This window comes from Gobius niger (genome assembly GCF_951799975.1).
Source record: "Gobius niger genome assembly, chromosome: 12".
Lineage (NCBI taxonomy): Eukaryota > Metazoa > Chordata > Actinopteri > Gobiiformes > Gobiidae > Gobius > Gobius niger.
This window is the reverse complement of record NC_136863.1, coordinates 10,067,349-10,094,627: the sequence shown is the minus strand read 5'-3', so window position 1 is coordinate 10,094,627 and position 27,279 is coordinate 10,067,349. Positions and strand designations below refer to the sequence as shown.

The 27,279-nt window shown below is 40.6% G+C and overlaps 3 protein-coding genes across 3 annotated transcripts; 1 reads left to right on the top strand and 2 right to left on the bottom strand.

The window, feature by feature from the left end:
* Window positions 1-2,093: 2,093 nt before the first annotated feature.
* usp3 (ubiquitin specific peptidase 3) lies at window positions 2,094-7,476 on the bottom strand. Its single transcript, XM_079568191.1, has 15 exons — window positions 7,222-7,476; window positions 7,082-7,142; window positions 5,352-5,483; window positions 5,190-5,273; window positions 5,038-5,110; window positions 4,836-4,915; window positions 4,461-4,571; window positions 4,249-4,362; window positions 4,038-4,178; window positions 3,840-3,946; window positions 3,682-3,762; window positions 3,496-3,614; window positions 3,308-3,421; window positions 3,176-3,243; window positions 2,094-2,630 (listed from the first exon to the last, which is right to left on the bottom strand). Exons 1-15 carry the CDS (start codon window positions 7,313-7,315, stop codon window positions 2,276-2,278), a joined length of 1,734 nt encoding a protein of 577 aa, XP_079424317.1. The 5' UTR covers window positions 7,316-7,476; the 3' UTR covers window positions 2,094-2,275.
* A 1,804-nt stretch (window positions 7,477-9,280) lies between these two features.
* Window positions 9,281-12,474, bottom strand: LOC306972001 (BPTI/Kunitz domain-containing protein; the record flags this gene model as incomplete). Its single annotated transcript, XM_079568445.1, has 6 exons — window positions 9,281-9,362; window positions 9,446-9,524; window positions 9,926-9,970; window positions 10,796-10,972; window positions 11,057-11,248; window positions 12,411-12,474. The coding sequence occupies 6 exons, from the start codon at window positions 12,472-12,474 to the stop codon at window positions 9,281-9,283; spliced, it is 639 nt and encodes a 212-aa protein (XP_079424571.1).
* A 1,333-nt stretch (window positions 12,475-13,807) lies between these two features.
* ca12 (carbonic anhydrase XII) lies at window positions 13,808-24,009 on the top strand. The gene is made up of 9 exons (XM_079567338.1): window positions 13,808-13,894; window positions 13,998-14,018; window positions 14,883-15,062; window positions 18,803-18,945; window positions 21,949-22,044; window positions 22,216-22,279; window positions 22,348-22,505; window positions 22,586-22,712; window positions 23,184-24,009. Exons 1-9 carry the CDS (start codon window positions 13,834-13,836, stop codon window positions 23,801-23,803), a joined length of 1,470 nt encoding a protein of 489 aa, XP_079423464.1. The 5' UTR covers window positions 13,808-13,833; the 3' UTR covers window positions 23,804-24,009.
* The last annotated feature ends 3,270 nt before the right edge of the window (window positions 24,010-27,279 follow it).

The window sequence follows — 27,279 nt, the reverse complement described above, 5'->3', positions numbered from 1 at the left end:
CTGTTACGAAACAAGCTGCCTGCCTTAAGAATCATGCAGTGGACCAGCCCACATGTGAGCGAGAGTCACGAGCACAGACTGTTGCGTAGTATTTTAGCAAGAGAGGAACACGCTGAACTATGAGTCAGCCCGCTGTATTCAGGAGAAAAAACTCTGATGAAAACATGCCGCGAGCCATCCCATCATTCCGAACTATCGCCTCCCCATGCCTCGAAAAACAACGCCGCTGTTGTGAGAATGATTATGTTACACACTAAGACTCTGTGTCACGGTGTCCCAGAGCAGGCCCGGTATCAAGCACTTAACAATGCAATGCGATGCCTATTACAGCAGCAGCAGGGCTACGGCAGAAAAAGAGGCTCTTGTGGCGGAGACAGGCAGGGCCCCTCACAGGTGCTGTAAGGGCCCAGGAGGAGCAGCTGCTGGCGGGGCATACAGCAGAGTCTGTTGTGGCCGGAGAGAGGGGCACGTGCTGGAGGGCTGTGCTGACGTTAGCGTGGGCGCAGAGGGGAGAGGTGGGGGGCATGAGGGGAATCAACAACAACACACATAAAAAAGCTTAATGTCAAACCCAAGGCTCTTTGTATCAGGACAGAGTGACCGTTTTGTTGAGTTGTTATTGTTAAGCTGCTTTTATCACTGACACACAACATTAACAAGTGTGTCCTTCGTGGTAAAATATTTATGTTCACTGCAGGACAGACTTTTTTGCTCCCTGGCCTCTGTGTCTGTCTTTTTCACATGTTATATAGGCCAATTACCGTTTCTTGTCCATTCTAGGATTGTTACGTTTTTGCTCATATTAGTATGATTAAAGCCTATGTATATAAAGGAAATTACAGAAGAAATGACATAAATTTACTATAGTTTGAGTAGTTGGTCCAGCCTCAATAATGCCTTACACTTAATGCGCTTTACCCAATTGTATTACCAAGTGTCTCAAAGCGCTACACTGTTCTAGCCACAGCTGCCCTGGGGTAGACGAAGTGAGGCAACCAGTCTGTGCCCATCCAAGTACCTACCAGGCCCTTCCCATATCTGACAGGCCTGGTGGTATAGTCTTAGAAAAATATTTTTAAATGTAAAAGTTAATTTGTCTGATTTTAAGTTTGGTGTATGCTTGTTCCACCGACATTAGCCTTTTCATCAAACCGACTCAAATTCCACATAATGTACCTTATTTCAAGTAATTTTAAGTCCTCATTTAAGATGGTTCTTTTTCTAGTGTGTCTGGTTTTATGTAAAGCGGTCTATGGCATATGACAAAAAGATATTTTATCCTTTGCCTCTATTATAACACCATTACATTAATACTGTAAATATTTAGAACTATATATAGATCTCAATTGAGCCATGTGGCTTGAGAATTACAGTACTAACCAAATAGAAACCTGTCCGTATTTGGCTGGTTTTCTAGTTTTAATCAAGCCGTGTTTATATATATTGTAGATAGAACATTTCACACAATGCTTAATTTCTGAAGACCAAATCATTAACACTTCCAACTTTTCTTTTCGACATAGAGATTTTAGATACATTTACTGCCCTGCCACCTACTTGAACACCACACTGTTCTTAACTGTGAACACAACCATCGCTTTGGCCACTGTTTATTTTTATAGTGCAGGCCAGGGGTTCCCAAAAGTTTTTGGCTGGGACCCCAAAATTGACGCATAAATAACTCGGGACCCCCATTGTATAAAGGTATTGCCTCTTACGCAACTTTAGGGAAGAAAAACATGTAATAATCAAGTTAATATGTATCTTAACGGTTTATTTTTGATAATTGAGTGGATTTCACTAATTATAGGCTGGTTTACGCTAAAAAATTTACTAAAAACACTAGCGTTTTTCTTTTTGATCATTTTGGGGGACCAAGTCCTTGTGACCCCCACTTTGGGAACCACTGGTATAGTGCACAATTCCAATGTAGGTGTGTGTGTCTCACTCTTTGTATAGTTTAGTAATAATACAATACATAAAACTTAGCAGCAATAGACAAAGGTCTATAATTTTCTTGATATTCCATCAACATCAATAAAGCTCGTCACTTTGTTCCATTTATGAGGTTCTTTAATTAAAACTTCAGTTCATAGTTTGTTATTAAACTACACAGTAGATCAACATTCAGAGCTTAATTTTAAACAATCTAATTTTTGATTTTTCTCACAACAGAACAGTCATGAATAACCATTACAAAATCAGTATGTCAGGCTTAAGAAACTCACAACAATTCACAAAATATAAAAAATAACCTTCTGTGACATCAAGCTTATCATACAACACGGTGCATGTCAGGGCTGGCATCATTTGCAGCCTGCTCTGAGGTAGTGACATCCGAGGTGCTAAACGTGTCTCCCCGCTCGAGGACACTCTTCCCCGGGACGGAGGCAGCTGTGGGTCCTGGGCTGGGTCTGCCTGCCCCCTCCTCTGCGGATCCCTCCTCTGTAGAAGCACACGTCATTGCCGTCTGCTCTGCGTTCGCTGGTCTCGTGCTCTCAACGTAGAAGAGAATGTAGGCCTTGGCTTTCGTCACGCTCTCCTCGTTGGTCAGAGTCACGGTGCTGTCGTTGAAGTGGTACCAGCGGCCTTCGTTACTGCCGTACGCCGTGTAGTGCCCTGAACCGACTCTGTGGACAACACGTACATCAAACGTCTGCCAGAGCTGCACAATATAGCTCCAAATTATTGTTATTGCAATATTAGGTGACTCAATATCCATGTCACAAGAATCAACAATTTATTGCAAAATCTAGGTGGCCTTCCTTCTGATTTACACATTTTACTGACACAATCAAAAACAAAAAGTAACTTTAAAATGTCCAAAGTTTTGTTTTAGTAGAAGCAGGAAGACTTGGTTTGGTCCTGATTTTGCTAGCTTTGTTTCAAGACAATTTGATAAAATGGGAAACAAATTGCAAAGAATTGTTTGTGTAAATGTACTGTGAAATGGTTTAGTAAATTATCACAACAACGGTCTTAAATTGAAAGAGTTTGTCAGAAAAACTGCAATTTTTCCATAATAGTGCTGCCTTATGATAGTATATGGAGAAAAGGTTACACATTTGTTGTATTTATTTCGAGCATTTAGAAAAAGAAATCAGAGTAAAATACGAGAGAGCAATAGCTCCATCTAGTGGTCGAACAATAAATAAACGGACACTAACTGACTCACCCAGATCCATGATGCACCACAATTGCCGCCAGATCATACAGGCAACTTCCAGGTGCAGCAGCTTCAGGCTAAAATAAAACAAATGTAAGCTCACGTTTGTACATCAACAGGAAAGAGCTGGTCATTGCTGACCTCCAGCAGGTAGTCTCTCATGTCCAGACTCCGCATTGGAAACTTCACATAAGTGTCCACTTTATTCCTAAAAAAGGTGGTCCAGTGGAAACGCTTCAGATGCAAACACAAAACCTGAAATATATTTGATTTTATTATATCATGCAGTTTGTAATATTCATTAATAATTATGTACTTGTGAAAAATACTTTTGGCAGCTTCTTAATCCAAAACTTCTTAGTTGATTTTTGACGCATTTTACATGTATGACAATAGTAGAGTTCAGTCTCATCAAGTTCTTCCAAATCAGTGAAGCTTTGTAAGCAGTCTGTAAAACAAACAAAGTTAACCTTCCCTGCCGTTCAGATGAATGAGTATAAAGCAGCGTGAAAGACCTCGCAGTGTGCAGGTGGGCCCGGGCTCCTGGTCCTTCTTCCTCTTCTGCCTGAACTGGCTGGGAATGTCTAGTGACAGATCTGAACCAGGGGAAAACACAGGAAAACAATGAGACAGTTACTCAGACGCCTTCAACTGGTTTGCCTTCAATTCTTACCAAGAAATGGGTCAAACTTTCGGGATTCTGTTCCACAAATCAAACAGTTGACTTCGTTCTGAAGAATACCCCCAAAAACAGACGTGATGACACTGGCATTTCCATTTCTGAAAAGGTCAATAGAACACAAAGAATGTAACTAAGGACGTAGAGTATTGAAGGTAATGATTGTCTTTTTCGTGTTAAAACAGAGCTTACAGACAGCCTTTGTCTCCGGTGGGCAGCCTGCCCTCATCCTCATTCAGGTGCACCTCTCCGTTCCTTTTGCTCTGCAGCTCTCTGTGGAGGTGGTCCAGGAGGTAACGCATGAACTCATGTGCATCCTGCTGCTGATAGCCCCTAAACACAAACATGAGCATTAACATAATGACCCTTTCTTTCCATTTAGTTACGAGTGGTTCAGTGTCACCTGAAGCTTGGCATGAGCTTCCAGATGGTGTAGAACAAAGAATCTGGGCTGAAGGCCGTCTGGTTTCCCTGCCACAGAGAGCACAGGGTTTTCCTGACCTCCTCCACCAAAGACCTGTGTGATGAGAGCACACATTGCTGTAATAATAATAACCTAATAATACTAAGAGTTTTTGTACTGGATGTGCTTGGTTTGTCAGGGCGGGAGCTTACACACTGGTGTCCCCCTGGCTGCGGGTGTGGTACATCCTTCCTGCAGTCTTACCGCTGAGCTGTGCCGCAGCTGGCAGTTCTTTGAAGTAACAATTGAATTGCTCGATATTACTGTTGGACAAGTACATAACCCTTGATTACAGCATTTATTACATATATATTCATATGTTTTCTTTTTTTTAAATCTAAAATTAAAAACATGAGAATAACGGTTCATTTTCTTCAAAATTCACTCAAATGCGTATTTTCTCCTCTAACTGTAAATATTCAAATAAAAAATAAACTGATTAAAATAAATAGCTAAACAGAAAAGCAGTTGCTACTTAGACTATCCCTGGTACAAACTTGGGTTTCAATATGGGGATGTGTTCCTACCTGAGGGACTGCAGGATAGCATTCATGAAGCAAGTATTCCCCAAATTTCTCAAACCTGTGGCTGCCACAGTGGTCCCATCCTAACATAAACCAATAATACAAAATGAATCAGTAAGAGAACATTCAGTGCTTTGAAGAAGTCATATTTATCTGTATTTATTACTACATTTGATAAGTAAACAATCACCAACAGAAAACTTACATTAGTTTTAATTATTTTGTTTTCTGGACCATCGCTTTCTTCGATTTTACGTTTTCTCCAGGCAGTTTCTGGACTGTAAGAACACATTCTTAGCACAAAGCAATTTCTTGCAATTGTTATTTTGTACAACATGTGGGGAAAAAATCACTTACTTCTCTACACTTTGCAAATGCTCCCTGACTTTCTGCACCAGCCCAAGCTCAGTGTCATTGGCAACAAACTCATCACATCTGTAACTAGAAAGACAAGTATGACGTGGTGCCATCATTTGTTTTACTAACGTGGGAAAACCTCTTATTTCAGTCATTTCTTACCAAAAGACACTGTAGTTGGCACAGTCCATGCAAACACAATGCCCTTCATCTTCTTTCTCCAGAGTCTCACCATTCTCTTGGCCCAATTTTGAACTGTCCTCGAAGTGTTTGACTGCATGACCGTTCACATATCTGTTCAGCACAAATATGCACACAGGATGACAAGAGTGCTTAATTTGTGCCTCATGCAACAAACTACAAAATCAGCTGTTAGAGTTGCTGGGTGCGGGTTTGCTGATGGGGAGCTACTGCCCTCTTCAACTGGCCCGCTCAACACCCTGCTGATATTTGGCATTGGTAATGGTAACCATCTGAAAGAAATATATTAATGGTCGCCTTTTGTTACTTGCTTTGTAAGGATCTTACATGAAACAAGACCGTTCTTATAATAGTGTATCATTCTGTTAATTATATGAACAGTTCAAAAAGTGGTTGTGGGTTTGGTCTGTGTTAATAAGCTGTTCTGAAAAGGTAACATCTTCTTCTTTTCAGTCAATGAGACTAATTACAAAATGATGCGGCCAAATGTATGACCGAACATGTAAACTTATTTTCTTATTATTGCTGTGGAAACTAGTTTAGTTTATTTATTTATTTGAACAGGGACAGTGTACAATATACTTTAACCTCGAAAAGGAGAGATGCATTGTACCAGGTTGGAGCACTGAAGCATGCTTCAGGGGTCCAGAGTGATCACTGTGGTCATTTAATTATATCGAATTATCATTGTTATTGTTGTAATTAGCATTACTTGTTGTAGGTGTATAGTACATGACAGACATGTAATCTTCCTTCACATAAATGCCATCTTGCCATGACCAGACTGTGTACTTAATCCTTTTAGCTATTGTTGTTGTTTTTGTTCCCTTTTACATTGATTGTACTATTGTGAAATTAAATGTTTTATCATATTGAGTTGGGGGAAGGCACTCATAACCCACTCCTTTTGAGCAAAATGTACACTCGAATAAATAAATAAATAAAAACCTGCTGAATAAGCGCTAGTGGAGTATAGTAGTATACCGTACATGCAATTGTTTTTGTAATCTAATCTAATCTAATTTGTAATTTATCAATTTATACAGCAGTCTGATACTAAAGTCAGTGTTTCCTATTAATTAAGTAGACAATGCCCCCCTCCACAGTCATTAGAGTCAACTAAACAGTCCGATAAGAACTTAATGACAGGTTAACTCAAAATGTATATCATTTTTTTTTTTTTTTTAAAGGTTCACCTGTACCACCAGTGTTTCAGTCAAAATGTGGCAAACTTTTCAATGTTATGTTTAAAGTGGACATTTTAATCTCTTACCCCCGGCCATAACCAAGTGCATTTTCTCCAGTTCAGCATTACCCAAATCTAAAATGTTGTAGTCTATTAGACCAGAGTAATGCCTCATTTGAAAGCTAAGACCTACACCACTGATCTAGAAGGATGTTTTTGTTTGCATTGTTGTCACTTTTTTTTAGATTTAGGTAAAGCCAAACTGGAGAAAATGTGCTCGGTTCAGGTTAAAGGATTGGGGTGAACAAAGTCGAAGTGAAGGCAAACAATAGGATTCAGAGCCAGACGATACAACCACCAGATCATCATTGGTGATCACCAGATCACCAATCATAACTTTGTGCTGATTTCTGGTGATAATAATAAGCGTCTTTACAGAGCACAATATAGACACTCCCTGGACCCAGTCCTTAGAATAATTACAATGTAATTGAGATAAACGCACCTTCCACAGTGGACTCGCAGGCAGGTCAGACACATCCACGAGTTTTCCTTAGCTCTGCATGCTGTCGGATTTAACAGTACACTCTGGTTTAGTAAATAAAGCAGCAGCGAATCGTGTGACACCTTGTATCATCGCCTCACCGTCACAGCACCAGGAGGACGGGACCCCCTCGGGGAAACGGGCCGAGTCCAGCTTTGAGCTCACGATGTGGTTCAGATGAGGGCACTCCATCATCAGGCACTGTTCAAAGAAGTCAGCAGCAAATCGGCTAACAGCAAGGAAACAAGCGTTCACTCTGGACTAGCATGCTAACCGCAGCTAGCACCGCCAAACACGACAGCACGCGTTTATAAATGTTTAACGGCTAGATAACTTTACTGTGTTATAGAAAATGTGGAAAAGTCGGTTACTGCGTAATAATAGGTTTTACATGTAAAAATTAATCAAAACAATGATTGAAAAGACAAACACGGTTGTGCTACAAACAAATGGATAGACATTCAGGAAGTGACGTCACCCGGCGTCGCGGCACAAAAGAATAAAATAAATGACTGCCAGTAACTCCTCGTTATATAATATTATGTCTCCTACGCCTATGTGTTCATTAGTGACATTTTTTGCTTAATTTAAAGTTAGTTTCTTACCGACTCTATGAACTGAATTAAATTCACGCGTGCGTACTATGTGTTGAACCAACTTAAAGGAACACGCCACCGTTTTTACATACTGAGATATGTTCCTGCCTGAGCTTAGACGAGTTGATTCGTACCTGTCTGGTTTTTGTGTGTGCCCTCAGTCATGCAAAAAGATCAAAGATGTTGTTAGCATTTGGCCTCTCCCAGTATATTCCTATAGCTCCAAACGGGGGTGAAGTTGGAAGCTACCACGCTCTTCCGCGGGCATGCACAAAGACCAAGCGGGTACGTATCAACTCATCTAAGGTCAGGTAAGAACATATCACAGTATGGAAGAACTGTGTGCCACCAGTCACGCAAAAAGATCAAAGATGTTTTTAGCATTTGGCCTCTCCCAGTATGTTCCTATAGCTCCAAACGGGGTGAAGTTAGAAGCGACCAAGCTCTTCCATGGGCACGCACATAGACCAGACAGGTACGGATCAACTCGTCTAAGCTCAGGTAAGAACATATCTCAGTATGTAAAAATGGTGGCCTGTTCCTTTTGATTTTTTAGGTTCTCTCACTTCAAAGTCTTGATGCCTTTGTGCCTTTTGGCAAGACATCCACGTTGTCTATGTGAATTCAGAGAATCACTGTCACCCTTATTCTCCCCAGAAATGTGTAGTGCTTAATTCACTTGTCACCCTGGTTTGTAATAGCTGAGCCGTTGTTATAATTAGGCCTTTATCGACTGTAGAGCACATGCTTATTGTTAATCATTTAGCAGAAATCAGCATTTTCTGCAGTCCAGGTCAATGATACATAGCCTGCTCATGCCAATACTAAGTGTGTGGATCTGTCTCTAAAATCCTGCACTGTCACTCAAAAAGGGGTTAATTCGGGTTTGAAGTGCCACCATGCACGAGCTTAATATAGAAGGTGCAGTTACACTTATCACCTGAGGTGGCAGTAGTGAGTATAAAATGGCTAACCTGCATCTATCTGGGGGCAGGTAACATTATTTGGATTTTGAGGAGATTTTTGCTGTTGTACAGAGAGACCATGGACCCAGTCAAAGATATTAATGATCATTTTAGTAATTAATGCTTTTCCTTTTTGATGCTACTTGTGAAAGTGTAATGCAGTTAATAGGAAGAAATGGCTCCTGTCCCGCACATGGGAGAGAGACATCATCACATTCTAGGCTTTGCCACTTGTGTGCAAAGAAGAACCAGAATTTTCAAATTTTATTAAAAACCACATTGTATTGAATAGTTTACAGACATTTTGTACGAACAATCATACACGTGAAAAGAAATATGTTCTTGTGTCTATTCTGAGTTTTTAGTGTGGCAAAACACAACCAAATAAGGCCACTAATAACTATAAAAAATGTGTTTACAAGCATGCTGTTTACCAATTTACTTTGGCCAATGTTGTTTCATAATTTTTAGAATAAAAGATTGATTTTTACATTCATGTCTTCAAAACATTAATTCGGATTCATGTACAGGATGTAATAATACACATAACAGTCCAGTGTAAACCATTGTAAGCCCTTCTATATAACTGCGGTCGATCCTCACGACACCTCCACCGAAGCCTCCTGCAGAGGCACGTCCTGCTGACGGTTTCCCGCTCCCTTCTTCTTTGCTTCTTTTTTCCTAAAATGAGCAGACGTTTTAGTATTCTGTATCAGGATAACTATGACAAAGTTTACTGTGCGTTATGTGCAAATTCCACTTACTTTGACAGTACAGTTAAAACTACAATGGTTATGACGATGCCAAAGACCACAAGAGCCAGCAGCACCCCACAGATGATTGCTGTAAAGGGAAAATAATGAAACCACAGACACATAACTGAGGGCTGCACTATTTTGGAAAAACATCGAAGTGTTGCAATTGCGGTTAGATTTGTTGATTTCTTATTTTTAAAGGAAGATTCAGTTCGAAGACTACATTTTGAACACACAGCAGCATCAACATTCAAGAAGACTGAACTATGAAATGACAAACTCATAGGAATCACATTCATCTCAGAAAATGTTTGTTAAGGTCAAAGCTAAAGGTTCAATGGAGTCTTGGTGTTGGTTTTCAGATGTTATTGTACTCTTTGTGATTTGTTAATCACACAAATAGCAATTTCATTGGACGACAATGAATTTATGGAGGATGCTCTGTCCTCTGGCCTTCAGGCGACTTTTGAACATGAATAAAGAACTCACCAACGGGAGTGTCCCACTCGATGTCCTCCTCGTCCTCTCGGTCATCTAAAAACATACTTTTGTCATTACTGTAAACTTAAGCACAATAAGATGTGAGTATAATATGAATATGGAAGACAAATTATTATCAGAATCAGAATAGTTTTTATTGCCATTGTTTGAGAACAGGTTCACAAACTAGGAATTGTAATATGAATTACTAATATTATTATTGAGGTAACCTAATGATATTCCTTCTTGATTGAATATCTGGTAAGCCAACAATGATTTGTGTCAAAAGCCTACAGTGAGACCTACCTACAGTGACCAGCGGAAAACATTATGTTTCTCTCTAACTTTTTGGAGTAACAATTACGCTTAACTTAATTAGATTGTTTTTGTGAGATTGTTCGGATAATATTCTATTATACTATGATGTCACAATTATTGATTCATCTATTAATTCTGGTATTCCTTCAAGACATAGGTGGGAGTGTTTGGGTGAAAACAAAAAAATTCACAGTTTTAACAGGAAAGATCAGGTACCTCAACTTTAAAGGGACTATATGCAAGTTAGCCATTTTATACTCCCTGAATGACAGTGTGAATGGGTGAGTGGTTCCTCGATGTCAAGCACTTTAGGTAAAATCACTATATAAATTGAGATCATTTACCATTTTGAGCTTATAGTGTATGTGAGTGATTAATTGCTGTTGGTTTTGAGGGTCTGTTAGCTACCCCTGGGCAGCTGTGGCTAGATGTGCAGCTTACAATCATCAAGACTTGTGCCTTGTGAAGAGCTTGAGGTGACTTGTTGTAAAGTGCTTTACAAAGAATATCCTTTCCCTTGTGGACTTTGTGTGTGTGGATAATACAAACTCGTGCACTCACCATGGATGCCGTCACAGGTGGCGTTGCAGATGTCAATGTCGATGAAGCGGTTTCCATTGCCAAAACAACCTGAGTAGTGGAATTTCTTGCATCTGTCAGTCACTGAGTTGTAGTAGTATCTCAGTTGGGCCCCGCTGCAGTTTCCCTTGGCCTTGGGGAAGTGGCAAGCTACTTTCACTGTCCAAACATATCAAAAGGAAAGTGGCATATATATCTCGTTAATTGATGACTATGTTTGAGTTTGTGCCCGTAGATACTTACGATCCATGGGGTAGATTTTCTCGGCGTTGACAGAGCAGTTTCGGATGCACTCTCTCTCATTGCTGAAACGATTCATGTTTCCTCCTTGGCCTCTGTAGAGGAATGGATGGCACAGGTCCGTTTTTTGGTCATAATGGACTGCAAATGCGAACGATGTGCCCTGGCCCTCGTCTTTCGGCTGATGACAGAAATCTGCAACACAAAAAAATCTGTACATTTTTGGCTCATTTTGTTTTTGTTGTCTCTTTTTTCCTTCCAGTTTCATACTATTTTAACTGCAAGTCACAGCTGGTGCACGGTAACGTTTAGTATAGCACTGAAACGAAAGTTTAAGTCACTAGCTTACTGAAAATATTTTGAAAATGCCTGACATTGTAATAATATATAGTTTCAGTAAGTCGTAATAAGTGTCATGTTATCCTGATATAATACTATATAATACTATATAATATACCTCATTAGAACACAATACTTAATGTTGAAGATTATCATCCCATGTACAAATAATAAATCAGTATTAGCCATACAACCTGCTTCCGAGACTGTGGCAGCACAACTACCATCCCCCTCAGTCTTGCCATTTTTTATTTACCAGCTTCATATTTTGTAAAGGACACAAAAACATAGCATTATTTTCAAAGGTAGTTCACAGGTGGACCCTTTATTCAATAAGAAGCGTTTAGCTGAGTCCGTGACTAATGTTTAACCAACACAGACCCACTCCCTGTTTTTATGGCGGTCATAAAAGTATTGTTTATGGTGTAGTATCTCCGTCCTCCCGCCCTTTTACACAGAAGTCCCCGCAAAGGCCTTTGCCTTCCTCATCATTAACTTAAACACTGCTCCGACCAAAATGGCTATTTCTTCCCTTTTCGGCTCCTTTCAACCAATAGTTTACACAACAGACACTAAACTGACCTGAAGCCCTAATGGAGATAATCACTGTGGAAGGAAACTGAAGTGAAAACATTCTGAGTATCAGGGGTGGGGCACAAAAAAAAAGTTGGTTACAAACCGCCTTGGGCCCATTTCACACATTTTCCTGATAGCTTTAAACACTGAACACTTTTTGAGGGGCCAAGGAACCAAATAGAACCTTTTATCCCTCCCCCAATCTGACGCCCCTGCTCAATATTACACTTTTCTTTTTAGCTATGGTTCCAATTACTCACTGCACATGAACTCAAAAGACAAGTATTTTTTTTACCAGCATATGTATATGAAATATGCAAACCGACATTTATAACAGTGAAATTAGGGCCTGAGCCACGCGCCTCAGGTTTCAATGAATTCAATATTCAAATTTAATTTAAAAAGGTGTTTATGAAAGATGGTAAAAGAAGACATGTTTTACCTGGAATCAAGAGTCCAGAGTGAACCAGCGTCAGAGCGGTTCCTAAAAACAGCAGGAGCTTCATGGCACAGCAGCGTCTTTGTCCGGAGCTGGAGACACAGAGACAGAGGAGACCAGGGACAGGGGAAGACCTTTGGACCCAGACTCCACTGATGGCACTGACTATTCGAAACTAAACTGCTCCACTGCTTTTATGGCACCTGCTGCTATTGAGTGATAAGGTGGAAGTACTATATACCACACAAGTTAGGCCTATTATACTCACAGCTTTTACAGTCAAACCTGTGCAGTAAGACGTTTCAGATCAATGTCAAAGGTGTTATAAGTATGTTGGAGACCCTGAGCATATGCTATGGAGTCGTGTTTGATTAAAATTCAATTGGAAGTAACTACTCAGTAATGTGTGTGTGTGTGTGTTTGTGTGTGTTTGTTTTTACTTTTTGTTTCATATTTTTTTGTTTTCTTTCACATAACAAAATAGACATTAGAAAGATGTGCTGTTAAGCGTGTTGTATTGTGTTCTTTTAATATGGTCTCTGATTTTATGCATGTCTGTTAACGCACTCTCGAAGTGCTCAGTTAAACATTCTGCTGCTATATTTCCAGTCTGAGGCTCTACAGGATCCGTTTATCAGTTTTAATTCTGATCTGTCTGTTTTGACATGGACCTGTGGCATCTCCTATTTCTCCCATATACCCAATCTGCTCCCTTAGACATTTGTAGGAGTCAAAAGATGCCGCTGAGCCAAAATATTAATAAAAATAAATCACGGTGACTAAACAACACAATTGTATTGCCAACATCAGATGGACAGCATTTTTGTTCGGAAGGAAAAGAAGAATTTAGTTCTTTAGACATGCAATAACAAAACACACTTCTTTCACAGCAGGGGGCGCTACTGTTATAGTCGGTGAAACAACCAAGCTTGAACTCCAATCGATTACAACCCTTGAAAATGAACATTGTTATAGTTGTTTGTTTTATATAATCTGTGGGGTGAGACATTGGCCTCTGTCACTGATATAACACTATAGTTTGCCTCAATTAATAATATTCTATTTTATTTTTGCATCAATTACTAGTTAGAAACTAGTTCTAATTTCTATATTTCTATATTTCTATATTCTATATTTTCTAATAGAGTTCTAATTTCGCGCATCAAGCTTTGCAAAAGCCTTGACCCTGGTAAAATACTAAACCCATGGGCCCATGTCTTCACCCTCGCCCTGAGATTGAACTGCGGTTGCTGCGCGCGCCCTCCGCTGACCTGCGCGCCAGCGAAGACACGTTTCGTTGTTATTGTTTTTTTTTTTTTTTTACGTCATTCTGAGAACACGCCGAGGTTGACTCATGAATATATAAAAGCGGGTTCACAGCTGCTGTCTACACACCGGGCTTCACTGGACAGCTCAGACCGGAGACATGCCGCTGCGGCGAGGCATCACCCCGCTCCTGCTCCTGCGCACAGCCTCTCTGCTGCACGGTAACCCGCTCTGCACAAGTTCTTTTGGAATGAATGCAAGCTCTCTTTTTTGTGTGAATATGCTTTGTGATATCATTGGAATAATTACTTTTCTTTGTTTCAGCTGCCAAATGGACATACTCTGGTGAGTCAATGACAGTCTCTTTTTTCATTCAAACTTCCTCTACTACTGAAAAGGTCATTTTAAACTTATTGAGGACTGACCTTTGCTGGAGGCTTATCAAAAATACAGATAAGGAAAATCTACACTTGGCTTATAGCGTTTATAACGTTTATTTCCTCTGCAGAAAGGATACCAAGTGCAAACTCAATATATCAAACATGACATCTGATTATATCCAGCCTGTTCCTGCACAGGGCAATAGTAGAAATAGAAATAGAATATATATTTTTTGCTCTACCTGTGCTTTAATGATCTCCTTGTGAGACTGAGCCATGTCTATAATGTGACCTTAATAACTTGTGAACATTAAGAAATGGGTTGAGAACTGACCGAATGTGATGTCATACTGAAGTGCTCAAGTTCTACGTTCATAGACATCATTTGTTATGTCTGTAAGAGCGGCAGTGGTTTTCAAATCTCTGTCTTTCCCCCCCTATTTTTTCTCATTTAGAAACTATTATAAACAATGTTGTGTTTTTGGGGTAATCTCTTGTTATGTCTTCCGATTCTCGACCTGATTTAGCTACAGTTTAGTCCTGGGTTAGCCCTGATATAGATCTGGTGATTATCAGCCATGATTTCCTTTGGTGGTGGTGCTTGGTGTGAAAAGCTTAAGACCCACTGAGGGTCTAGGGATTAAAATATGAGAACTAGACTTTTCGAGGCAGCAAATAATTGCAATGTAATGTTCTCCAGCAATTAGTCAGACTGGAAAACAACAGAAAAAAAAAAAGTCTGATAAGAAATGCTCACATACGTATGGAAATCTATTAGTGAAAGGAGATAATTCGTGACACCACTGCACCTCTTTGCCTCTGTGTCCAGGGCCAGACGGGGAGCATCACTGGCCCAAACACTTCCCGTACTGTGGAGGAGCGTTCCAGTCTCCCATCCACATCAGCTCTGATCTGCTCAGGTTCGACCCGTCACTCGGCCCCATCGTCCTGCAAAACTACAACCTGCCCCCCAGCGATCAGCTGACCCTGGGCAACAACGGCCATTCTGGTGAGTATACGGTCTGCAGAGATTGTCTTGAGCTCTACTATAAGGGCTTCACTTATAGGGGTGAGGGTATTATAGAATTCTGTCACTGAGCTTCATTGATTTCGATTTTCGATTCGATTTTTTCATAACAAAACACATACATGCCACTGATTCATGAAGTTATGCAAACTTTTGATACAAACCTAGAAAACAAGAAGAGCAAAAGGTTTATTTTTACGTTATGGGTGCCATTTGCCAAAGAAATGGCTGTAAACCTGAAGATATTATAAAGACCCATGAAGATTATTGAGACTGACCAAACTAGAGATTGCGATTGCCATTAAATTTCGATGATTTGCCCAGCCCTAACTAGCACTTACTGTACTAGGATTTGATTGGGAACAAATGCTGGGATTATGGAAGTGGGAGGGTCCCTTTTTGTTGTTCATTTCCACATTTGGTTTTAGCCGAGTGTCTGGTTATCTGGATTGGATAATTATCTTGAGAATCAGCATTAGATTAGATTTGAGCACACATACCTGGGGAGAAAATTCATGCTTATAAAGTAGTTACAAAAAAATCTTACATTGCAGTTTAAAGAATGGACCCAGTGTGGGGCAGGAGCCAGTTTTTCCTATTAAATGCATTACACTTTCACAAGTCGTATCTAAAAAGAAAATATATGAATGAGACGAAGAAATTCCTCATTAACAAAATAATTTTACCTCTATATAATATTATAGGCCTTTAGAACGCTGTGATGTCACCTGAAACCCAGCAATTCTCTCATTTAGTTCTATTTTTTGTGCAATGTTCATAAAAGCCTATAGTCAACCTGTTCTAAAACCAAGGGGCTTTGATAACTTACTAGGGAAACTACTTTGTTGACTCCTTTTTACCTCCAATGACTCCTAATGTATTGTAACCGCACTCCATTTGAATTCTTGGTCTCGCTCCATAATCAAGATATTCCACTCTTACTCGGCGTGAACACTGTATGAAACGTCTGCAAATCAGATAAAAGCGAACGTGATCATTAGAACGGCTTGACATAAATATGAAGGATTACTTTTTTTTTCACTAACGATTTAAATTATGGGTCACCCTTCAGAAAATGACAGGAGGATCATCCGGGGGAGTTTACCACAGCAATTATCCCCAAACACTCTCTTATTACAGAAGTAAAACTAGTCTGTTGCACTAGTCTGGGTAATCTGGGAAAAGATTAGTCAACGCTTTTGAAACTAAGGAACGAGCAGCGGGACTGACGTGTTTAAATAGCGCTGAATAGATAATAAGGCGTCTGTGATCGTCGGGTGACTTTTGAAGAGCGGGCTGATGCTTATGTGTGCATGTCTGTGGACGTCAGCGCTGGACACGCTGCTGACTCAGGCGGTGCTTCTAAATGTTTGTCACCCTGATGTGCCGTGCCCTCCACTGATTTTAGCGCCCTTGACAAAGCAAAGGAGGAGGATAAAACATGCTATTGCTGGTCAAAAGTTTGGAAACACTATTTACTTTCTTACATACGATTCTTTTTGAAGACTCAGGAAATGCATCTTGGTTTGAGCGGTCTTCACTGATTTAGACTTTTTTTTCCTGATCTGACCAAGTTTACTTTGCTCTTTTGATGACATTCACGACTAGTTCTAGGCAATGTTGCTTGAAATAAGAAAGTAAAATTGCCAAATGGGATAAGACTGATTTTCTTACCCCATTGGCAAAGAAAATTACCTGAAATAAAGCCGAAACGTACTGAAAGGAGTGAGAAACATCTGAGAACAAGTGAAATAATCTAGGTCAAAGGCTCAACGACATTTTAACCTGTCAAAACAACTCAAATTTGGATTATTATTCTCATACTAATACATTTTAGATCAATCTAGTTAATTACTTTTTGCAGTGTAGGAAATAGAGTTCGGGAATGTGATGTCATATCGCTAAGCATTATGGGATTAACAGCAATTGTAAACTAATGGAGATTTTAAAAGTTAAAATACCGGAGTTATTGTTCACATTAAAACACTTGGACACCACAGGAAGTTAGATGTATTTACCAGCAGTAACTCAGCAGCTGTTGTTCCACAGCTTTTTCTCCCATTTTTATACAGTTTTTAGCTAATGTTAGTCAAAGTGGAAAATGGATGCTAATAGCAAAGATGGCGGATCTCCATGGTAACTGTGGATTTTCCTGAACTCTATTGAAACGAGTCAGAAACGTCTCAGAACAAGTGAAATAATCCCACCTCCATTTTAACCAGTCACAACAACTCAAATTTGGATAATGCTGCTCATATTGATACATTTTAAAATAATCTAGTTAATTACTTTTGGCAGTAGGAAATAGGGACGCACCGATCCAATACTGGGATCGGTTATCGGTGCCAACACTGGAAAAAATATGATATTGGGTATTGGCAACAAATATCGAATACTGAACCAATACCAGTTTTGGCTCTTAACGCCTCAAAAACACAACTTTCACCACCTACATCTAAGTGAATATGGGCATGCTGTATATCATTGTAAAGCTAAGAACCTGGTGATTTAGTTTTAGACCCGAATTAACACCTTTTTGAGTTACAGTCCAGGATTTTAGAGGCAGTTGTGGTGAACAGGTCTGAGCTCATTCTACACATTAGGACATGGCTGGAACATGTAGGGGGAGGAAAATACATAATTTTAACATTTTTAAACTCTTTATAGTCCCTTTAAAACCTGTCATATACCCCAGGATATTTAGTGTAGAAAAGTCATCCTTGTTAAATGTTTATCCAAGGGTTTATCAATAGATATAATGGATAATTGATCTGTAACATGACAATGAAATATGACTTTAATGATCTTACAATGGAGATGAGTCAATTACATTTTTCACTCAGAGAAAACCACTTTTAAGAAAGTGGTATCGGTAAATATCGGATATCAGCAGATTCTCAAACCTCAGTATCGGTATCAGTAACAAAAAAGCTGGATCGGTGCATCTCTAGTAGGAAGCATAAAAGAGTGAAATAACTCAAAATATGATTTAGATTCTAAATTCTTCAAAATTGCCACCCTATTCCCGGCATTTGCTCAATGAGTTTTGTAAGTCGGTGAAGTCAAAACCGTTTCTGGTGACTACCCATTGAGAAAATGGCAAAAGTGTCCAAACCAATAATCAAAGCAAAATGCTGCTCTTTTGAAGAATCTATTTCAGTTTAAACATAATTCAATGTGTGTTCATTCATAAATTGATGCTTTCAGTGAAAATCTACAATGTAATTAGTCTGGAAATAAAAGAAAAACCAGTACATTAAAAAAGCGCTTGCAGACTTTTGACCAGTATTTCATATAACTGTGCCAGGGAACAGAAAGTTTCCAGTTCCCAACCAAGTCTTTTCAACATTATTATTATTATTATATTTCAGGAATATGCAAATAAATGTCATTCATATTAATGTGTTACTCAAAAAGAATTCACTATAACAATAAGAGTGTGGAATTATCACTTTATTCTCTTTTGAAACATTACCCCGCAAGAATTTTTTGCAGCTGTTTTTGATATTGTCTTCTTAACAACCATTTTAGTTTACATGAATGAACAAAACAAAACAGAATTTTAACTATATGTGCCCATATCTGACTGCATGTATATTTTGCTCCTGTCAAGAGAACGGTTTCAGTGACTCCCAAATGAATCAAGTCATGAAACAACTACACCCTATTTCATCTGCGGTGCTACTATTACTTTTCTAACATTTAGTCATTTTTCTCAACAGTCCAGATCTCTCTGCCTCCACAAATGTACATCTCCAGCCTGCCCCACCGCTACAGCGCGGCTCAGCTGCACTTCCACTGGGGCTCGGCCGGCCGACCAATGGGATCCGAGCACACGGTCAACAACAAACAGTACGCAGGAGAGGTACGTGAGACTGCTGCGCTACATGCTCTTAAACCAGTTAAAGCTTATTTACTCTATTTTTGGACGCTGATTCTATACAACATTCTTTCCGTCACGTAAGCGCCACAGTGTTTGTTGTTTGTCACGATTTTCACATGTTTTAGACAAAGGAGGGAGGTGTTTTTCAGGCTGACACAGATGCACTGTCTGCTAAAAACAGATATGTCTTTTGGGGGTAAAAGAGTAAAAAAGACTGGTCAAATATTCTCAAAGATGAAATGAAATGAATAATTTAAAAAGTTTTCGCAGCAACAAACTATAGTGAGACTTTACAATAGTAGAGGCAGCAATATTTACATGTAAAGCAATGCATTTTAGTGCCCACACATCAACCAGATTAACATGATGAGAGTAGAAAATTCAACAGGCTTCCTTGTAAAGACAGACACCCGCCTCAACAACTACGTACACCACTGATTGTCGTCTGTTGTGTTGGAGACTACTTTATGTTTTGACGTTTGGCCGGTAATAAGTGACCTCTCTCTCGTGCGCCTGACTCCAGAGAAGGATGTCAGAAGCACCGGTCTTTTAAAGAGCTGCCGCTACAGTTTTGTGAGTGTCCTGACAGACGAGACAGACACTTGAATGCTCTTCAGACACTTAGAAATGCTTATGCCCGACTCCTTCTTTAATCAGGGAAATGACTGTCTGGCTGCGGATGTGTACCACTGGTGGGGCTCAGAATCACATGCAATTTTAGACTTTATTCATTTTCATTGAAGATAATTTCCCCTATGCTTTAGTAATGTTTGTACATTGGGCGTTTTTCTGGTGTAAGTCATTTAAATCTGTTGTAGATCTTTTGTAGACTTGTTTTGGTCCTGATTTGATCTTGGGCCCCTGTGGAAGGTCAAATATTTTACGAGGTGGTACTTGTTTAGAAAACTTAACCATATCTAGAGCTATCAAATTGCATGGAGAGTGACATCTTGAGAAAGCTATAAAACTGGAATGTATGAACTCACAATGGCCCAATAAAACCAACTCTGATATTATGGTCTACAAAAACAAAAGTTGCCAATCAGATGACTGCATTGTATATCGCAGTGGGGTATTTAGAATGGCAAAGCCTTTGTCTGAGCTGACAGTAGGGCTGTGTGTCTCTGAGTCTGTGGTTTGGGGATTAAAGTAGAATACCACGATGCACTGGTTTCCACCACCTCTGAAAGGAGTGGCCGTCTGCTGGCACAGCTCTGTAAGCACTTTTCACACACTGTTTGCTCTTTTGTTTGCCGTCTCTTCCTAGTTTAATGCAAGATTAAACGCAATAAAGTAGTAACAGCACAAGTGTAATGACAAATTCATTGCATGGGAGAAGAGTTCCTTTATTGTCCTGGGTGCAGCAGTTGGGAACCACATGAGAGCAGCCTGTGGTCTGACCTGCGTCTCTCGATGGACACGTCAGAACCAGCGCTCCTCTGAACCGTCTCCAGTGCATAAAACCGCATTCCTTGATGGCATGTTTGTCTGCTGCTGCTGCTGCTGCTGCTGCTGCTGGATGATGGGAAATGTCCTCTCCTGCCGAGTGTCGTACAAGTGTCATGTAAAGCACTACATTTACCAAAGCACTTATATCATTGCTAGATAAAGCCACACGGATCATTTCAAGTATATGTTGCTCGGTCTCAAGGTCGACGCATCTGTTATGGAACCCAAAACATCGAGCAAAGTTGCCAGCAACACCAATCCTGCTCCTGAAGCTCAGTCAGACTCTTTGTCAACTCTTTTTGGATATCTATAATCAAAGCAAATCTGAAACCCAGCACCGAGCAGGTGGTTTCTCGCTCTAAAGTTACGAGTTTGGTCTGAGGTTCGATCTGCGTGCGAGTGATGCGAGGGTCAGGGCTTTTTTTTCTGACCTGCCTCAACCCCACCCGATGTAAATCAAACCCAACCCGAAAAAAGCAAGTCTCAATTTTCCGACCCGAACCCGACCTGAACCCGCACACATTAAAAAGTTGCCTCATGAGCCGCTCTGGCTGTCACTCAAAGAGGAGCACGTCACATGAGCGCGAGTTTACAGAAGAAATAGAACTTTATGCTTTGTTTTGTTGCTGAGGAACCTTTGAAATCTCTCATGGATTTATCAGGAAATGAGGAGCAGAAACTTTCCCATTATTTCCATCACATGTGCCTGTCGTGCATGTGCTATGGCCGTTGTGCTGCACTTGGAGCAGAGATCACAGTCATACAAGAGCTATAGGCGATGTCTAAACTCGGCGCAATGAGAAACCAAACATGCAAATGATACCTTCTCCCATAAAACTAGACATTCAGCAAAACATACAGTTGAATTTGAGTGACTTTTATGGATAAGAATGCAATGTGTGTTATGAGCCAACAATGTAAGGAAAACAAAACAAAAAGTGCGCTGTCTAACCCGACCCATCCGCAGCCGAACTTTGCAGTATATTTGAGGTACTCGACTGAATCCATGGATATCTGGTCCACCCACGCATCACTACTGCATAACGAAGAAACAGTCGCCACCTGGATTTAACCAACTGTTATGATCAAAGGTTACTGCAGTTGGTCAGGTCTTGGTTCAGCAACGCTATGTGCACAAAGAATGAGAACATCTGAACATCCTGCATGACCAGGTTATTCCTCGGTGGATTTCTTCTACCCTGATGGCACGGGCATATGCCAAAATTCATTGGGCCAGTCCAGATTTTAACCCCATTGAAAATCTCTGGGATGTGCTGAAGAAGGTTTTGCGCAGAGGTTACATTCTCCCATCATCAATACAAGATATTGGTGGAAAAAATGCATGCTGGATGGAAATACATCTTTTGACATTGCTGAAGCTTATTGAAACAAAGCAACGGTCTGGCAGGTCTGCCACTCATTTAACAACATGGAAATGGAAATATGTTTTTGCTTATAAAAAGTTTTCAGAATGAGTTCAAATAAGAAATTTCCTCTGTTTGGCTGAAGGGCTGCAAATCTTTTCTCCTTGTACAGATGCATGTGGTACACTTCAATTCAGAGAAGTATCCAAACATGTCTATGGCTGTGGATAAATCGGACGGGCTCGCTGTGCTGGGAGCCTTCATCGAGGTGAGATAACATAATAACGTAACTATATTTTGGGAACTGAGCAGCTACTATCTGTCTGGGGTTGAGGAGCTTTGACTCTAGACTAGAAACTAGAGTGAGAAGGTTCAAAGCCAAAGACAAAAAACATATTTTGCTCCAAACCAAAATGAACTCGCCGATCTTCTTTTACAGATCGGCGAGTTCAGTCCAGCCTTTGAACAGTTTCTAAAATTCCTCAATGGAGTTAAATATCGAGGTACGTGGCTTTTATCTCATGGTTTTGTACTTCGTGTTACTTTGCTGATTGTGTTTTCTATTTTCTAGGTCAGAAAGTGCAGGTCCCTGGTTTCAACATTAGAGATCTGTTACCTGCACGCCTGGATGAGTATTACCGCTATGACGGCTCGCTGACCACCCCTCCGTGTTACCCGAGCGTGTTGTGGACTATTTTCAGAAATCCTGTGACAATATCTCGCTCTCAGGTGAGTTGGCCGATTCTGTGATGTTCACTTGGATTGTTGTCATAAAAGTGTGTGACCGTGTTTTTGTTTTTGTGTTGCAGTTTGTGTCCCTGGCCACAGCCCTGTTCTCCTCTCATGTGCAGGACTCGACCCCTGTGCCTCTCAATGGGAACTTCAGGAAACCACAGCTGGCAGACAGTCGGGTCGTGCTGGTGTCCTTTAAAGAGGGTAAGTGTGGCCTTTCCCCAGGTCAAACCACTGACCCCTGCACTGCTTTAAAATAGTGAAATCACAGGTTTGGGTTTGCGTTCTTCTCGTGCATGGCTGTCCGCTCGGCATCTCTCGTACACTTTCACCTGTCTTTGGTGGAGCTTTTGTGGTGAACTTTACGCTTTCATTAACATTCATTATAAGTACACCCTTTGTGACTTGCTGACCTTTTGTCTTCAGTGCATGACTTTTAGGTGGCTGCGTGCCTCATTGCACTGCCTGGTTGTACTGTTATGGCTGTTGAGCTTTCTTTCCATCACTAAGCTTTTCTAATAGCACCTTTCTTTGGACGCAGCATCATGAAATCCCACAGCTTCAGTGGGTGCCACTTTGCTGACACAAGCTTGTGGATTTTCTTATTTGCTGCTTCTTTCTGGGTGTGGAGACAAACATCATACAGTAAATGTTTAATGGCTGTGTCCGATGCAGGCAGAGGACTGCAGGCCCCGACTGTCTCATCTCGCTTCATGAGAAAACACGTTGTCCAGCAGCTGCTGGTGGGAGACCTGGCTGACCTGGCGGATGAGGGCCTTTACCAGCTTCTTCCCAGTGTCTCAAAGCTTCCTGGTGCCAAAAAGAAAGAGCTCCGTGCTCAGAAAGCCTCTAAAGCCAAAAAACACATGTTGAATTCCTCTCAGTGGAAGAGCCAGGGCCACTCTGTGTCTGTGCCAAACCAAAATGCACTCTGCTATGTGACAATGGAGCAGGGTGTAGTGCGTCAGCTGAAACAGGCTCATGCTGAGAATCAGTTGGTCCAAGCCCTCGAACAGGAGGTCTTCCCTGAGCTAAACCTCAGGAGTTACCTGGACTGCCGGTCAGACCTGGCCCTCCCAACAATCAGACACATTCTGAGTGGACGCCCCACAGACGAGGCCTGGGAGCTGGACCAGTCTCTGACTAAAGCGCTGAAGAGTCGGAGGACCTCCACAGTGAAGAAGAAAACCTCAGGGACCAACAATGGCAAACATGCCCCTGCACCCGCTCCCACGAAACCCCTCGGCCAGGGTCATCCACATCCCTGGCTTCTGCCCATGGAGTGGGAGGACTGAGGAGATTCCCCTCATACTTTCACTTTGTCGATGAAGACACTTGTTATTTAGCCTTAAGCTGCAACGCTTTCTGCTCATTAGTAACATGTTTGACTAATATGAGTGCACTAGGTCCTGCTGCTGTGGCACTGTACAGTGAAAAAGACTATAAACTGCAGTGGGCATGATATGTGCCCGTATAGGGTTATACTAGAGTTGTCCCGGTAATTACAAGATTTGACTGTACCAATTTGCTGCAGCTTATGAAATTTACAAAGCATTCCTGCATCTAAACATACTGCTCTGTACAGCTAAATAAAACATGTTTTTTTGTTCAATATTTCTTTTGACAGCTTTGACATGTCTTAATTACAGACATTTGGAGAGACACGTTTAAGTTTATTACTGTTTATTACTGTTATTGTGCTGACTTTGGGAATTAACACTAAAGCTCTGTAGTGGACTACACTACATGACTGTTATACACTCGTAATGACTTGTTCCTCTGCTTCTCTGTGCCTCAGACCAACTGTTCTGGACAAACCCAGGTAAGTTCTCATAGGCGTCTGTGCTACATCAAAATCTCTCAGACCCAAATAGTTGTATGGTTGTATAGTTGTATGATTACAAGTAATTAGAATTTTGTTAATTTAGTCAAAAAATACAAACGCTAAATACTAATATCCTGATTATCACATTAAAATCCATACACGTTATACAAGGCTCATGTCCTCATGTCCCCACAGGTCTGTGCATCCCTGTGCTCGTGGGCTCCACCCTGGGACTAACTTTCATTGTTTTTTTCCTGTGCCTTATAAAGAGAAAAGGGTAAGTCTACAGTTTTAGATAAACTACAATCTATAAAATCATAGTTTTAGTAATCAAATATGAAGATAAAAACATTTTTAAAAGCCTGCATAATTTTAACTTGGCCTGGCATGAACCACTCATCTGGTTTAGACACAAATAGAAGACGCTGCTCACTTAACCTCTTTTAGTCACATTTGTTGCGTGAATCTTGGCCCGGCTTGTAAGACTGTGGTTTTCTATAAAGACTGTGCCCTTTCCAGCTGCTGTACATTGCACCATGAGTAAGATCTTTTCCCTGGAATTATGTCTAACGCCACCATGTTTCAGAGAACATGGAAAAGGTATAACCCAGAACTGTGTGTTCGCCTAAACATAGTGAGTGAAGTGGAACATGTGTCACAGTATAAAAGGCTGTCACCACAAAGGGCATATGAAGTTATGTTATCCCTAAGTAACTGCTTGTGAGGCTCAGGGGATGGTCGTTGGTTTCATCCAGTGTTCCCTGTATGTGTGAGTGTGTGAATGTTTAAGTTTGAATGAAGGTTGAACAGTAGTTTTTTATTAATTTAAATGTTTTCTTTTTAGGTCCTCTGACAAAAGGACCACGACGAAAAGCATTGCCTATAAGAACGGGGAGCGAGTCCACCACGACACTGTTGTGTAGCCTGCATTTACACGCTCTAAAGATCCCTAGGTCCCTGTCCTCCTCCATCCATCAGTCCATGTACAACAAACATACCATGTTTATGTTCATCAACATCAATGCAGGCTTATGGCCTCTAGCCTAAGATAATCACAAGCATGAGGGGCTCAACTCTTGTAGTTTTATAGTTTTCATCAGTTTAGATCAGACCTCCCTGTCGTGTTTAATGTGAGACACAGGCATTCTCAGATATTCTAAAACTGATGGGATTAGGCAGCTGAACGGTTTCCCTTGGGAATGATGTGGTGCAGCCGTGAGTGTTTACCACGTTTGCTGCAGGCCAAGTGTAGTCGCCTGGCACTGGTGAGAGGCTTAGGTCAGGCTGGACCATGGCCCTCTGTCCCCTGGCGTCCATGGTGCAAGCGCGGGGCGATCCACGCTGACAGACCTCACTGATGATGTCCGGTCTGCGGTCTTCCTCTCCAGCCTGTACTTAGAGCCGCTCCGTGGATGTGTTAATCAAAGGGCGCTTCCTCCACACAAACAATGACTCCATCCTGAAGAGAGAGGGAGAGAGAAGAGGCCATTGTGCTGGAGGCTTGACGTGGGCCGAGTGCTGATCCCTCTGAGCAGGGATCACAAGACCAGCACCTCCAGCCTGTTCCAGTGGAGCTGCTCAGTTCAACATCATTACAGCCTGTAACAGTATGTACTCTGAGAGCACTGCACTCGTGGTGAACGTAGAGTTTAAAGCGAAATGTGCACATGGTGTTTGATGAGGATGAGAGATGCTGTTGAAATGAAATACAATATGACATTTTTCTCAGCTCCTTTATGTTGGAGCTATAATACATAATATGCTGCCATTGCAAACAGAGGAGGCGAGAGCTGGGAAAGCCAATGTCAACTCAAAAAGTAGTGAAAGTAGTTACTTTAATTTTTTTCTAGAAGAAGACACCAATACCTCCTGATAAGTCATGAATAACACTAGTTTTGGATAAGTGGAGGTTGAGTTTGAGTCATCTTTTGGCTTGGCTCATCGCTAGGCAGACTTACCTACTCCTGGGCAAAAATGTGAGGCAAAAATAGATTATTGAAGGGGAAGTTTGATGGATTTCTCAGGGATATTGTGTTCGTATCTTTATGAGAAAGACTTGAGCAATTATTGTACAGTGAGGTAACAGGAGGGAGGCAATACCTCTTCATATTCATTTCAGCCTGCTCCAATTCCAGAATAGGCTGCGTGTCAGAGTTTCAAAGACAAAGATGGATCCTCGCATGATGCAGCTAAAACAGGGGGTAAACGTTTTGAAATTAATGCTATGCACCCATTTGCACCTCATTACAGTGTCCTACACATGAATGCTGGTATTGACAAGAAGCCATTGTGTGTGTGTTATGTCAAACTATCCTGTATATCCTATATATGTGTATGAAATCTTGAATCTCAGAATATTGTGTGTGCTGGTATGGCCTACACTCAATAAAGTGATAATAATGACACTTTTGTTTTGTTATTATTTTTAAACACATGTTTTACATTATGGCACGTACAGGCAGAGGTGGGTAGGGTATTCCAAATATTTACTCAAGTAAGCCTAACATTACTTAGAAATAACTCTCAAGTAGTGGCCAGAGAACATATTACATGATGAGTATTGTGAGTAAAGGGACTGAGCGTAAAGGTCTTATAAAATATAAGGGAAAAAACATGAAATAATGTGATAATTGTAATCCTTCCAAAGAAAATACAATAAAAACACATCAATATGAAAAATTCAAAAGGAAGATTTTTTTTAGCAACAGTGGCATGAGTTACTATTTTGTTTTACTCAAATAAAAATACTGCTACTTCATTTTAATATTACTCAAGTATAAGCGAAAAAAGTACTAGATGACTGTATGAAAAGAAGACTTTAAAAAGTACAATTACTTAAAAAAAAGTTACTTATGTAAGCTACTTGAGTAAATGTAACTGAGTACTACCCAGCTCTTCCTACAGGGATAAGTAAAGGGTATATTTCTGACCAGAGAAAGAGGAGTC

Bases quoted from the DNA above. Each gene is read 5' to 3' on its own strand.
- usp3 (XM_079568191.1), bottom strand. From the start codon at position 7,315: ATGATGGAGTGCCCTCATCTGAACCACATCGTGAGCTCAAAGCTGGAC. The intron at 5,111-5,189 runs GTAAGTGATTTT...GTGTTCTTACAG, and splicing joins CATTTGCAAAGTGTAGAGAA to TCCAGAAACTGCCTGGAGAA. The intron at 3,763-3,839 runs GTAAGAATTGAA...CCCCTGGTTCAG, and splicing joins AAAGTTTGACCCATTTCTTG to ATCTGTCACTAGACATTCCC.
- ca12 (XM_079567338.1), top strand. From the start codon at position 13,834: ATGCCGCTGCGGCGAGGCATCACCCCGCTCCTGCTCCTGCGCACAGCC. The intron at 13,895-13,997 runs GTAACCCGCTCT...TCTTTGTTTCAG, and splicing joins CACAGCCTCTCTGCTGCACG to CTGCCAAATGGACATACTCT. The intron at 18,946-21,948 runs GTACGTGAGACT...CTCCTTGTACAG, and splicing joins ACAAACAGTACGCAGGAGAG to ATGCATGTGGTACACTTCAA.